General features: G+C 42.1%; 1 protein-coding gene across 17 annotated transcripts in view; it reads left to right on the top strand.

The window, feature by feature from the left end:
• Positions 1–12,058, top strand: part of RALGAPA1 (Ral GTPase activating protein catalytic subunit alpha 1) — a 208,115-nt gene that overhangs the window by 148,644 nt on the left and 47,413 nt on the right. For all 17 annotated transcript variants that reach the window (XR_013544636.1, XR_012082600.2, XM_072986374.2 and 14 more), the window contains one exon: positions 8,711–9,575. Coding sequence is in view for 15 of the 17 variants with exons in the window: in XM_072986374.2 (XP_072842475.1) it covers positions 8,711–9,575 (865 nt within the window). In the remaining 2 variants the exon portion in view is untranslated. The remainder of the gene's footprint in view (positions 1–8,710; positions 9,576–12,058) is intronic.

Here is a 12,058-nt window from a genome sequence, read left to right as displayed (position 1 = left end):
AACTCCTAGTACTTCCCTCCATTGCCTATGCTGACTACGGCTCTGATGGGAGTTGCAGTCTGACAGTATTTTGAGGGCTACAGTTTGGTCATCCCTTCCATGGAGCCATCTTTGAATTGGATTAACAGGCTGTTATGTGCTCCTTCCTTTGTTGATATATTTTATATTTTAATAAATTTTTCTTCAGTGATACTCAGTACAACAGTAACTAAAAATATGAAAGATTTTGCAGCCAGAATAATATATACGTTGGTATAAGACAAACAACATAAATATTGGACAAATTGCCGTTTGTTAAGGAATCAACGTTTGTGTTCACACAGCAGTCATGTGACAGTGTGTGAGAAGGAATGCAAATTTTAATTCTTCAATTCTTTAACTAATGGCAGTTTCATAATGAAATTTACCAGCATATTTAAGTAATAGAGTTCTGGTCATCATATATTTAACTGACTATAATCAGATGTAAAAATACAGTGTTCGGTAGGCAAAGTTCATAATGACTTGCCTGTTAGTTTTGAGAATAGTTGAGTTTTTTTTAGTTCTCTTTGTTTCAGTGTCATGTTTTTATTTTGTAGTATCTACTTCTTTATACAGTGGTGCCTCGACTTAAAACCATAATTCATTCCAGAAGATGGACGTAACTCAGAATGGTCGTAAGTCGAAGCACCATTTCCCATAGGAATGCATTGAAATGCAATTAATCCCTTCTGGCCGAAGAAAAAAATCACAAAAAAATCACTGCACGACTCATTGGAAACTCAATTAATTCCTTCCAGCTGAAGGAGGGGTGGGAAGAAAAGAAATCAAGACCCATTGGAAATGCACAGAAAACAAACGGAGCAGATCAGAAATGCATAGAGAACAAAGGGGCCAGGTCGGAAATGCAAAGAAAACAAAGGAAAAAGCAAGGGGAGTATGCAAGACCCATCAGAAATGGGGGAAAACCCCAAAAAGCAACAAAAATCCCCAAGACCCATCGGAAATGGGAGGAACCAAAAAACAAACCCCCTATCACAGCACAAAAACAAAATCCCCCCCAGCTCAAAACCATGCTGCAAAATCACCCTGAACCGTTTTTAAAAAGCGGAAAACAGCACCTTACCAGGCAGCCCGAAGCCTCCCTGTAAACACACACATACACACTCACTCAGAAGCAGAAGGAGGCAGTCCCAAGCCTCCTCTGAGGCACATTCTCTAATTGCTGGGGCAGAAGAGCTACAAAGAAGCAGCTTCATCACCACCTACAGTTAGAAACTTGAATTTCCCGCCTTTTTCCCCCTGCCTTTTTCTGTTCATAAGTGGAAGCTCCAGTCGCAAGTAGAAGCAAAATGTTGCAGCCAGAGCTGGTCATAACTCAAAATGGTCGTAAGTAGGGGTGTTCATAAGTCGAGGCACCACTGTATCTAGTGTGAATTTAAGTAGTGATTATCACAGCATGTTAACTTGAAACTACAAGTCTTTTGATTTTAAAAAATCACAATTACTGAATCTTACTACATGTCTTTACTATTGTTTCTCCCTTCACATGTTAGTGATCTAGTGGAATATATATATATTAGTTGCTCATAATTTTAAATTTACAGTTCTTCTAATATTGCTTTTATTATATCAGTAACTTAAAATTATTTAGTTTAAAACACAGAAGAACTGCTTGATAGCTCAATGGTTTAGGTACAGTGGACCCTCGACTTACAGACTTTTCGAGTTACAGACTTCTCTGGCTGCAAAATTTAGATTCGACTTGCAGCCGGAGAATCAACCTACAGACCAGAAAAAAACCAAAATGGAACAAAAATAGAACAAAAACGGCCGGTTATGGGATTAATTGGTTTTCAATGCATTGTAGGTCAATGGAGACTCGACCTACAGACTTTTCGACTTGCAGCCACCGTTCCAATATGGATTAATTCCATAAGTAGAGGGTCCACTGTATCTGGCTGCAGAGCCTGAGTTTGGCAGTTCAGTTCCCCACTGTGCCTCCTTGGCAGGGGCTGGGCTCAATGATCGATAGGGTCCCCTCCAGCTCTGCAGTTCTAAGATGAGGAGGGGGAGGAGCAACACACAGGCCACATGTGCCTGCCCCACCCCATTTTGCACACACACCCTGCCTCCAAGAGATGTTGCTATGCTTCTAAGGTTTGGTGGTTCAGCAAACAGTTTAAAAAGGTCCTTTGGATTGCTTCTAATAGAGCAGAGCTGCAAACCTGGAAAACTGAAATCTGCTCTATTGTAACATATCCACTCCTTGTTCACTTTGGTTCAAAGGAAACAATAGTTCTTCAACGTGGCCTTTGTGAATGCACACAAAAGGGTTAAGTCAGTGCCTGCGCTGGACCTCTCGGAATCTTCTAGAGCTTGAAAGTGTAAAGTAACAAAGTTGAGGTTGCCCCTAATGTGCATGTTCCGCCCGCCTCAGCCTTCAGTTCCATTTTTCCGCCGAGCGATTTGGAACCTCTCGCTGTGAGCTTGATCTGTTACTTTTTTCGGACTGATTATTCTTGGATATTTTGACTTGGAAATTCCTCTGACTACTCTTTCACTTGTTGCCCCAACCTTGGACTGTTTTTTGGACTTCCCTAATCATTTTCTCCTACCCAATTTGGTCGCCTTTGGATTTTCCCGCCTTTTTGCTTCGCCGCGCGGCGATTCAAAGTACGACTATTCTTTTTTTTGCCAGCTTATGTCCCATTCCGGACCGTTCAGTCGGTGCATTGTGTGTTCTAGAAAACTTCCCTTTTCTGATGGTCATGATCGCTGTCTTTTTTGCTTAGGCGAAGCCCACCAAACTCAATCCTGTAAACACACAAGGGTAGCTCTTAAAGCTAGACAGCAAAGACTTAAATACCCCCTTGGGATACAACTCTCTTGTCCTCAAAACCATCAGAATTGGAGATTTCTTCACCCACCCCACCTCCCCCTTCAGAGGTTCGAAATGTCTCACCTCAGTCCTCAGTTAGCAAGGCTTCAGATAAACCAATAAAAAAGACCGTTGCTGCGAAAAAATATTCCTCTTTGATGTCAAAGACAACTTCGGCTTCATCCACCAAGCCTATAAAACAAACCAAGACAAAGGCTGCAGTTAAAGCTAAAGACCACCACAAGCAACTCTCTCCGGTCTCGGCATCGATACCTTCACCTATCCTCAAGGACTCCTCTCGGGACCGAGAGTCTTTGAGGCAGCTACTCCGCTCCCTCCGAGACAAGCCGAGCCTTTACCACCTGAAGGCGTCCCTTCTCCAATGTCGAGCCAGCTTGCCCGTGCTACTGCAAGCTTGGCTTCTGCCCCTCATAGCCCTCTTTCAACCGGGCAGGCATCTTTGGCTCCATCTTCGTCATCTGCTGCTTCAAGACCGAACTCTCTGCCTCGAAAGCGCACAGATAAGACTAAACATACTTCTCCAGATCGACGTCGATCTCCTCGACGCGATGTTGTAGTGCTTCCTCGATCATCTCAACACCGACACAGAGATAGATCAAATGACTCCAACCAATACGAGCCTAGGCGTACAAAACAACGGTGTCAAAGCCGAAGGGATTACTCCTATTCTGACACCTTCGACATCGAGTGATCATCACAGAAGAAAGAAGACGAAATGCTTATATGCGCCCTCTTCTCCTTCGATGTCTCCCCGCAGACATCGACGTCAAAAGCATCTCGGCGTCAATAAGAAAAAAGACATTGCCAGAGATACAAGGAAACATCCTGTGGAGTTAGCTCCTCCATTTTCGACATCTGCGGTTGTGAGATCTTCCCAGCAAACCGCTTCTTCCCACGACATTGACAGATATTCGCATAAGAGGCATCTACCTTCAACTTCAGACCAAGATGAGGTGTTTTCAGCTGACTGCTCTGCTCCTGAAAATGATGCCCCTCAGGAGGTGTCCGCAGAAGAATTACCAGAAGGAGAAGTAGTTGAATCTGATACAGCTGACAACCATGCCTCCTCCCCATCTGAGGATTTTTCGTCGTATGTACAGATTATTTCAAGGCTGGTTAAAACCCTCAAGATGGACATTGAACAACATGTTCCACCTACAGAAGATCTTATTTTGGGGGACATAAATCAAGAGAGATCTCCGCCTCTCAGCCTAACGTTTATACCAGCTTTAATGGACATAATGAAAGACACTTGGAACCAACCATCTGTTTCAACCCCTATTTCACAACGTACAGAGAACTTATATCATGTGCATGGGGGTGACACTAATTTTCTGCTAAAACATCCTATCCCCAACTCTTTAATAGTTGAAACTAGCTGCTCCCGGCCCACTGGAAAATCCCACATAACGCCAATAAACAGGGAAGGCAGAAAATTGGAGGTGCTTGGTAGGAAAATCTGCTCTCTCATTTCATTCCTCCTCCGTGTCACAAACTACCAAACAGTCTTGGGGGCTTACCAAAAACAACTATGGTTTCGAATTCTACCAGCACTCAAAATGACCCCTGATGATATTTGACAAGGTTTTTTTAATACATATGAAGAAGCCCAGACGGTCTCTAAGCACCAGAGGTTAGCATCCAGGCATGCAGCTGATGCTGCGTCCAGGGTTCTCATGTCAGCTGTCACTCTACAAAGACACGCTTGGCTCAGAGCAGCTAACATAATGGAAGATGTGAAAACACGAGTCGAGAACTTACCTTTCGATGCCAAGGGGCTCTTCAATGAAAAAACCGATGGGAATCTCAAGGTGCTGCACAAGATGAAGAAAACAGCTAAGTCTTATTCTGTACAACAACAGCCTAAATACAATAGATATCAGTGGCGCAAACCATATACTCAGTATTTACAATAGATATCAGTGGCTCATCCTTACATGTCTTTTAAGAACCAAACTCAGAACAGGTCTTCACAGGCTTCGTCTTTGACTTCTAACTACCATCCCCAGCCATCTCAGCGTAAGCCTCACAAACCACCTGCTAAAAAGTCTAAGCAGTACCTTTGACTCCACCATGACACCATTTGGACAGGATCAGACAACCAGACTTCAACCCTTTCTACAAAACTGGATGAACATCACAAAAGACTCTTGGGTCTTAAATATTATTCAATTAGGCTACTGGCTGGAATTTACAGAATATCCTCCTCTAGGACAGGTCAAGCATACATCCTTCGATCCTGTTCTAGAAGAAGTTCTCTCTCTCCTGCAAAAGCAAGCCATTCAAGTAGTTCACCCCAAACACATGAGGAACGGGTTTTACGCCCGCTACTTTGCCGTTCCAAAAAAGGATGGAAGAATCAGGCCTATTCTGGATTTGAGAGTGTTGAACACTTACCTTCATCCAAGACGCTTCCGAATGGTGACATTGGACTCTATAATCCCCCTGTTAAAGAAAAAGAACTGTTTTGTGGTAATAGACCTCAAGGATGCCTACTTTCATATAGCAATCCATCCCAAACACAGAAAATACCTTCGGTTCATATTTCAGAACACCATCTACCAGTACCGAGCCCTCCCATTCAGGCTCTCAACAGCTCCAAGGATGTTTACGAAATTCATGGCACCAGTGGCTGCTTACCTACGTCTACACAAGATTCAGGTCTATCCTTATATAGACAATTGGCTGGTGGTCTCCCCAACAAGACACCAGGCTCTACGGGACACAAAGTTCATACTTCGCATTCTACAAAACCTCGGCCTGGTGGTCAGTGTCAAGAAGTCACATCTCATCCCATCACAAATAGTGGACTACATTGGAGCCAGGTTAGACGCCACCAAGGGAAGGATATTCCTGCCTCCAGATCGCATCTTAAAGACACGAAAGGCTGTTCAAAAATTTTGACCAGGATCTCATGTCTCTGTGAGACATGCACAGCACCTACTAGGTCTCATGGCATCCACGACTCCAGCTCTGGAACACGCCCGCTTGAAAATAAGATCCCTCCAATTCTGGTTCTTGACTCTTTTCGATCCTATGAAGGATCAACAAGGGAAGCGTCTTCATGTGTCACCAAAACTGGCTCAGCAACTCCAGTGGTGGAGTTTCCCTCCTCATTTGCTGATAGGACGTACCTTCCAACCTCTTCAACTCACAGTACAAGTGACAACAGATGCAAGCCCGACAGGATGGAGGCACATTGTGGGCAACACCGAGTACACGCCCTATGGTCCACTCAAGATAAGAACCTCCACATCAACCATCTGGAGATCCTGGCAGTTCTGAAAGCGTTCAAAGCCTTTCTTCCACTGATACAATGTTGTGGTGTACAAGTGATCACAGACAACACCATGACCATGTATTATATCAACAAACAGGGAGGAACTCACTCTGGATCTCTTCTGTACCTGACTGTGCACCTTTGAGAATGGTGCTATCAACACCACATCTTCCCAGTGGCAATATATGTTTCCACGACAGACAACGAGCTAGTGGACAGACTGAGTTGAATGCCAGGCCAAACCCACGAGTGGGAGTTAAACGACGAGATTTTTACCACTCTGTGTCGCCAATGGGGAACCCCCACAGTGGACATGTTTGCTATTCATCTCAACAAGAAATGCAATCTGTATGCCTCGAGAGCAGGACACGGCAAGGACTCTCTTGGGGATGTATTCATGATTCCTTGGACTTCCAGCCTATTGTACCTGTTCCCTCCATTCCCCCTTGTACAAAACACTGTGATAAGGATCCGTCAAATGAGAGTGGAGGCAATACTCATTGCACCTTATTGGCCTCATCAAGCTTGGTTTGCCATACTTCAAATGATAGCCTACGACTTCATCAAGTTACCGCTCCTGCACATCTCCTGATGCAGGATGCGTGCAATGTCCTTCATCCAGACCCAGAAACTCTACATCTAACAGCGTGGAGAATCTCCCTGAGATCGAGGTTCTAGATAATGCCCGGAAGCCCTCCACAACACTTCTATATGGTTACAAATGGAAGAACTTTTTAAAATTTGCAGAGGCTAGACACCTTGTGCTCTCTCCCGTCTTGTTGTTTACTTTGCTACAGTATCTACTTTATCTTTTTGATCACAATTTGACCATTTCCACCCTGAAGATCTATATTGCGGCAATTGTTTCGTTTCAACCTCGAGAGTCGCGGTTATTTTCTCACCCTACGCTTAAGTCTTTCCTCAAAGGACTTATTAATATCAGACCACCTATTAAACCTCCAACTCCTCAGTGGTCCCTTCAACTGGTTCTTCATGTGCTTTTGCACCCACCCTTTGAACCCATGGCCATGTGTCTCTTATCCTTTAAATCACTATTTTTGGTGGTCATCACATCGGCTCGAAGGGCGAGTGAACTAGCTGCACTCAGATCTGACCAACCGTTTTTGCAGTTTTTTAAAGACAAAGTGGTACTTCACCCAGACATCTAATTTCTGCCTAAGGTGGTCACAGACTTTCATCTTAACCAGCCCTTAATGCTACCTACTCTTTTTTCTGATCCAATGACAGACACTGAGCGCATGCTCCATACCCTTGATGTGAGATGGGCACTGGCATTTTATGTGTCCCGAACTAAAGAATTCCAATCTTCTAATAGATTGTTCCTGTGCTTCTATGGACAGAAAAAAGGTTCTTCAGCTTCATCATCAACCCTCTCCAGATGGCTTGTCTCCACTATTTCTTTAGCATATGACCTCCAACATAAAACTCCACCGGAAGGCCTTCGGGCTCACCCATCCAGAGCCATGGCTACATCCACAGCCCTGCTACATGGCATTGATGTGCCTGACATCTGCAGGACAGCCACTTGGTCTAATGCCTCGACTTTCATTACTCATTACAGACTAGACCTGAGGGCTAAAAGAGAGACAGGCTTCGGGAGAGTGGTGCTGACATCTGTCCTTCAGTGATGGCCCTCCTTCCGGTAAGTGAGTGTGCTAGTCACCCTTTTGTGTGCATTCACAGAGGCCACGCTGAAGAAAGACAGGTTACTTATCTGTAACCATGGTTCTTCAAGTGGACCTCTGTGAATTCACACATCCCGCCCAGCCTCCCCACTATCCGTCACTGACTAAGTCTAGATAAGCACAGGATTTGGTGGCAGATAAATGGAACTGAAGGCTGAGGCGGGCGAAGTATACACATTAGGGGTAACCTCAACTTTTTTACTTTTCTCTTTCAAGCTCTAGAAGATTCCAAGAGGTCCAGCTCAGGCGCTGACTTAACCCTTTTGAATTCACAGAGGTCCACTTGAAGACCCATGGTTACAGGTAAGTAACCTGTCTTTTTTTCCCCTGACACAGTTAAAGGAAAACATTATTTTATCTTCTTTTAAACTAGTTTTTTTTAATCTTGTTGCTTATGAGAATATTTGTTCTGCCTAGGAAAGTGGTGTCTTGCATTATTATAGTCATCTGATTTACGGCAACTCTTTGAATTAGCGATCTCCAAAAATGTCCTATCCTCAACTGTCCTGCTCAGCTTTTGTAAACAAAAGGTTGTGGCTCCTTTAATGGAGTCAATTCATCTAATGTGGTTTTCCTGTTTTCCTGCTGCCCTCAACTTTTCCCAGCATTATTTTTTTTCCTGATGAATCTTTCCTTCTGTGCCCAAAGTATGAGAGCCTCATTTTCAGGCTTGTTCAGGTTTCAAAATGCTTTTGCATTGTAGCTCTAAAATATACCCTGATTTCATTTAAATCATACTGTATTTTTTCACAACTCAAATTTAAATGTTTGCTTTTTTGTGTACCTGTTGCGGTTTTTAATAGTTTATCTGTATAACTTAAGTGCCTGTTGTTTGTTTTTCAGTAAAATCTCATATGCAACAAGGATTGATCTCTGTGGCAGCTCGCACCGTTATAACTCATCTGGTAAACCATTTAGGCCATTATCCAATGAGTGGGGGACCTGCTATGCTAACAAGTCAAGTATGTGAAAATAATGACAATCCTTACTGTGAAAGCCCTGAACTTTCTCCTGATCTTTTCGAGAATCCAAACCTCCAGTTCTTTGTATTAAACAATACAACTTTAGTTTCATGTATACAAATTCGAGCTGAAGAAAACATGCCAGGAGGAGGCCTCTCTGCTGGACTTGCATCAGCTAATGCAAATGTCAGGATTATAGTGCGAGATCTATCTGGTAAATATTCATGGGACTCTGCAATTTTGTATGGCCCTCCACCTCTCTGTGGGTTAACTGAACCAACTTCTCATGTGCTGCCATTTCCACACCAAGACAAGCCAGAAGATGTCTCAGAAACTACTCCTTATACAGAAGATGTATGCACAAAAGATGGAATTGCGCTTCCAGTAAAAAGACGATTTAGAGAGACTGTGCCAACATGGGACACAATTAGGGATGAAGAAGATGCCCTTGATGAGCTGTTGCAGTATATAGGAATTACTAGTCCTGAGTGCTTACAGAGAACAGGTGTGTCTCTCAATATTCCTGCTCCACAACCTGTTTGCGTCTCAGAGAAGCAGGAGAATGATGTCATCAATGCAATCCTTAAACAACACACAGAAGAACGAGACTTTGTTGAGAAGCACTTCAGTGACTTAAATATGAAGGCTATGGAGCAGGATGAGCCAACCCCACAAAAGCCCTATTCAGCATTTTATTATTGCAGATTGCTTCTCAGTATTTTGGGAATGAATTCTTGGGATAAAAGGTAAAAAGGTTGTTTTATTTGTGATTTAGTCTTTATTGTTTAGAAACGAACTAAATATTAGAAGAGAAAAGTAGTTGCTGCAAAAAGCAACCGCAGCACATCTACTCTTCTTCCATTCTTGTAATGATAATTAAAATATATATTACGTTATCCCACACTCTTTAATCAAAGTGCTGTGAATCACAGTGCTGTTTTTAAGGACCAGCCATGAAGTTCACAGTGCCTTTTCTCTCCCCACAAGATCTGCTGCAAACCATACCTCTGCCCCAAAAATGCAGGGTCTGTTACTCTTTTTTAAAAACTGTACTGTGAAACAGAATTATTGGTCGTGTTGTGCACCGCTAAGGGCTATACAGTCTTCTCCTGATGTCCTTGTACAGCAGCTCTTGGCCTGCGACCCTTGAAGTAGCATATAGACAGCAGCTACTAAGCAGAGATAACCTTATCCTCCATGAATCTGCTTTATCCTCTGTGAAAGCTATGTACAGTGGTGCCTCACTTAGCGATGTTAATCCGTTCCGGAAAAAACATCGCTAAGTGATTTAATCACTAAGCAATATTAAAAAACCCATAGGAACGTATTAAAACGTGTTTAATACGTTCCTATGGGCTAAAAACTTACCTTAAAGCGAAATTCCTCCATAGCGGTGGCCATTTTGGGTGCCTTCAAAGAGAGGCAAAACAGCAGTGGCCATTTTGGAACCGACGATCAGCTGTTTTAAAAAGTTCGCTTTGCCATGATCGCTTCCCCGCAATCATTGCAAAGCGAATTTTAGCCATAGGGGCCATTGCTAAGCGATCGCTCCAGTGATGGCCAAAAGTCCATCGCAAAGCAATTTCATCGCTCAACGGAGCGATCGCGAAGCGAGGCACCACTGTACATTGAGACTGTCACAAACCTATTAGCTTGTTTCCATAACTTGTTTAAAGGCATTTTGTAATGAAGCTGTTGATAGTTTTATGAAATGCTGCTACTTAACAGAAAGTTTAATTAGGTATTTCAATCAATTTGCAGCAGAAACTTTGGAGTGCTTTGTGCATGCTACAAAATCTGGAGTGTTAGAAAAGCCTTCTCAGTGGCTGCTCCTGAAGAGTCTAGGTTGGCTTCCTTCTGCTATCCTTATGGTAGTGGATAGAGACTTAACTGCTTAGGATAGGAGTTTAAAAGATGTGCTGCAAGTTTCTAATTTTTAATTGTAATTACTGTGGTTTTTTTAAAATCAATTTCATTTTGTTTTTATTATCTGATTTAATTATTTGTAACATTTATAACATAGTGTTTTTAATTATAAATTACTTCTTAAGCTGCCTTGGTTCCCAGTTCTGACACAAAAGCAACATCCAAATAAAATATCCACCATATTTTCATCCCTCTGTATAAATGGCAGAGAGAGAGAGGTCACATGACTTCATTAACGTAACTATACTAATCCTCCTCTCACATCCAGAGATGGCAGTAATTACTGCATGAGGTTCTAGTCCTAACTCAAATATTAGTTAGGATTTAAATAGAAGATTTTTGTCTGCCAATCCTTTCTTATGGCCCTGAACTTTGTAAAGAGTTCCTTCCTTAGTGAGCTGAATTCCGAAATACCATTGCTTGTTACACTTTGCTTTCAGTGAACACTATTGCCAGGGAATTTTGCTGTATACAGTATTTGCCTCTTCTTGAACAATGTTCACAGTCATAAGACATTAAAATTATGTAGATTTTCTAACTAATTCTACATCTTAAAATAAACAACCAAAACCAGACTTGTTGGATTTTTAGTACTATGAATTGTGAAGCAAGAGTGGAAAAAGCTGATTTTCAGGGGAAATTCTGATTTAGAGTTATTTAGTAATAGATTCCAGAATGAAAATTGTGTTTATTTTTCTAAATTTGTTTGCTAGATATAGAACCAGTCTATCCCTTAAAGGTATCAGTCTGTCCCCTGTAAGAGGTGTGTGTGTTTGTGTTTGTGTGAGTGAGTGTGTTGAGTGTGTTTACACACAAATAATTTTTCTAAAACCAAGGCTAGATTCTTCATACACAAATATGTTAATGATTGCTTAAGAGTTACTTGTTGCAGCGTATTCATTCTTTCCCTCTCTACATCAACATTGTAAAAATATCTACTTTAATATTTTATAGTAAAATCATCAGGCTTTTAAAATTCTGTAGGTAATCTGAAGGAACTTTTACCTTTTCCTTTGCCCTGTTATATTGAAACCAACAATTCAAGGTGTTTTGTGTGGGGTTTTTTGTTCTTTTTTACATTGCTCCTTTGGCAAGCATGGAAGTACCTTTTTATCACTAAGCAGTTATCGCCTGGCCTACTAAAGAGCAGGTTTTATGTGCTCCAAAGGGAGTCCTGTTCAGCCCACTAGATTAAATAGGAAGAAGTGGAATGAAGTGGGGATTATGTTCCAGGCACTAACAAGGATGCAGAAGACCACCTGGGATAAAAAAATAACTATATGTATATATTATTTTTAAAAGA

Source organism: Pogona vitticeps, chromosome 1, assembly GCF_051106095.1.
Source record: "Pogona vitticeps strain Pit_001003342236 chromosome 1, PviZW2.1, whole genome shotgun sequence".
In the NCBI taxonomy this organism is placed as follows: domain Eukaryota; kingdom Metazoa; phylum Chordata; class Lepidosauria; order Squamata; family Agamidae; genus Pogona; species Pogona vitticeps.
The sequence above is the reverse complement of the archived record's forward strand: the minus strand, read 5'-3'. Positions and strand labels throughout refer to the sequence as shown.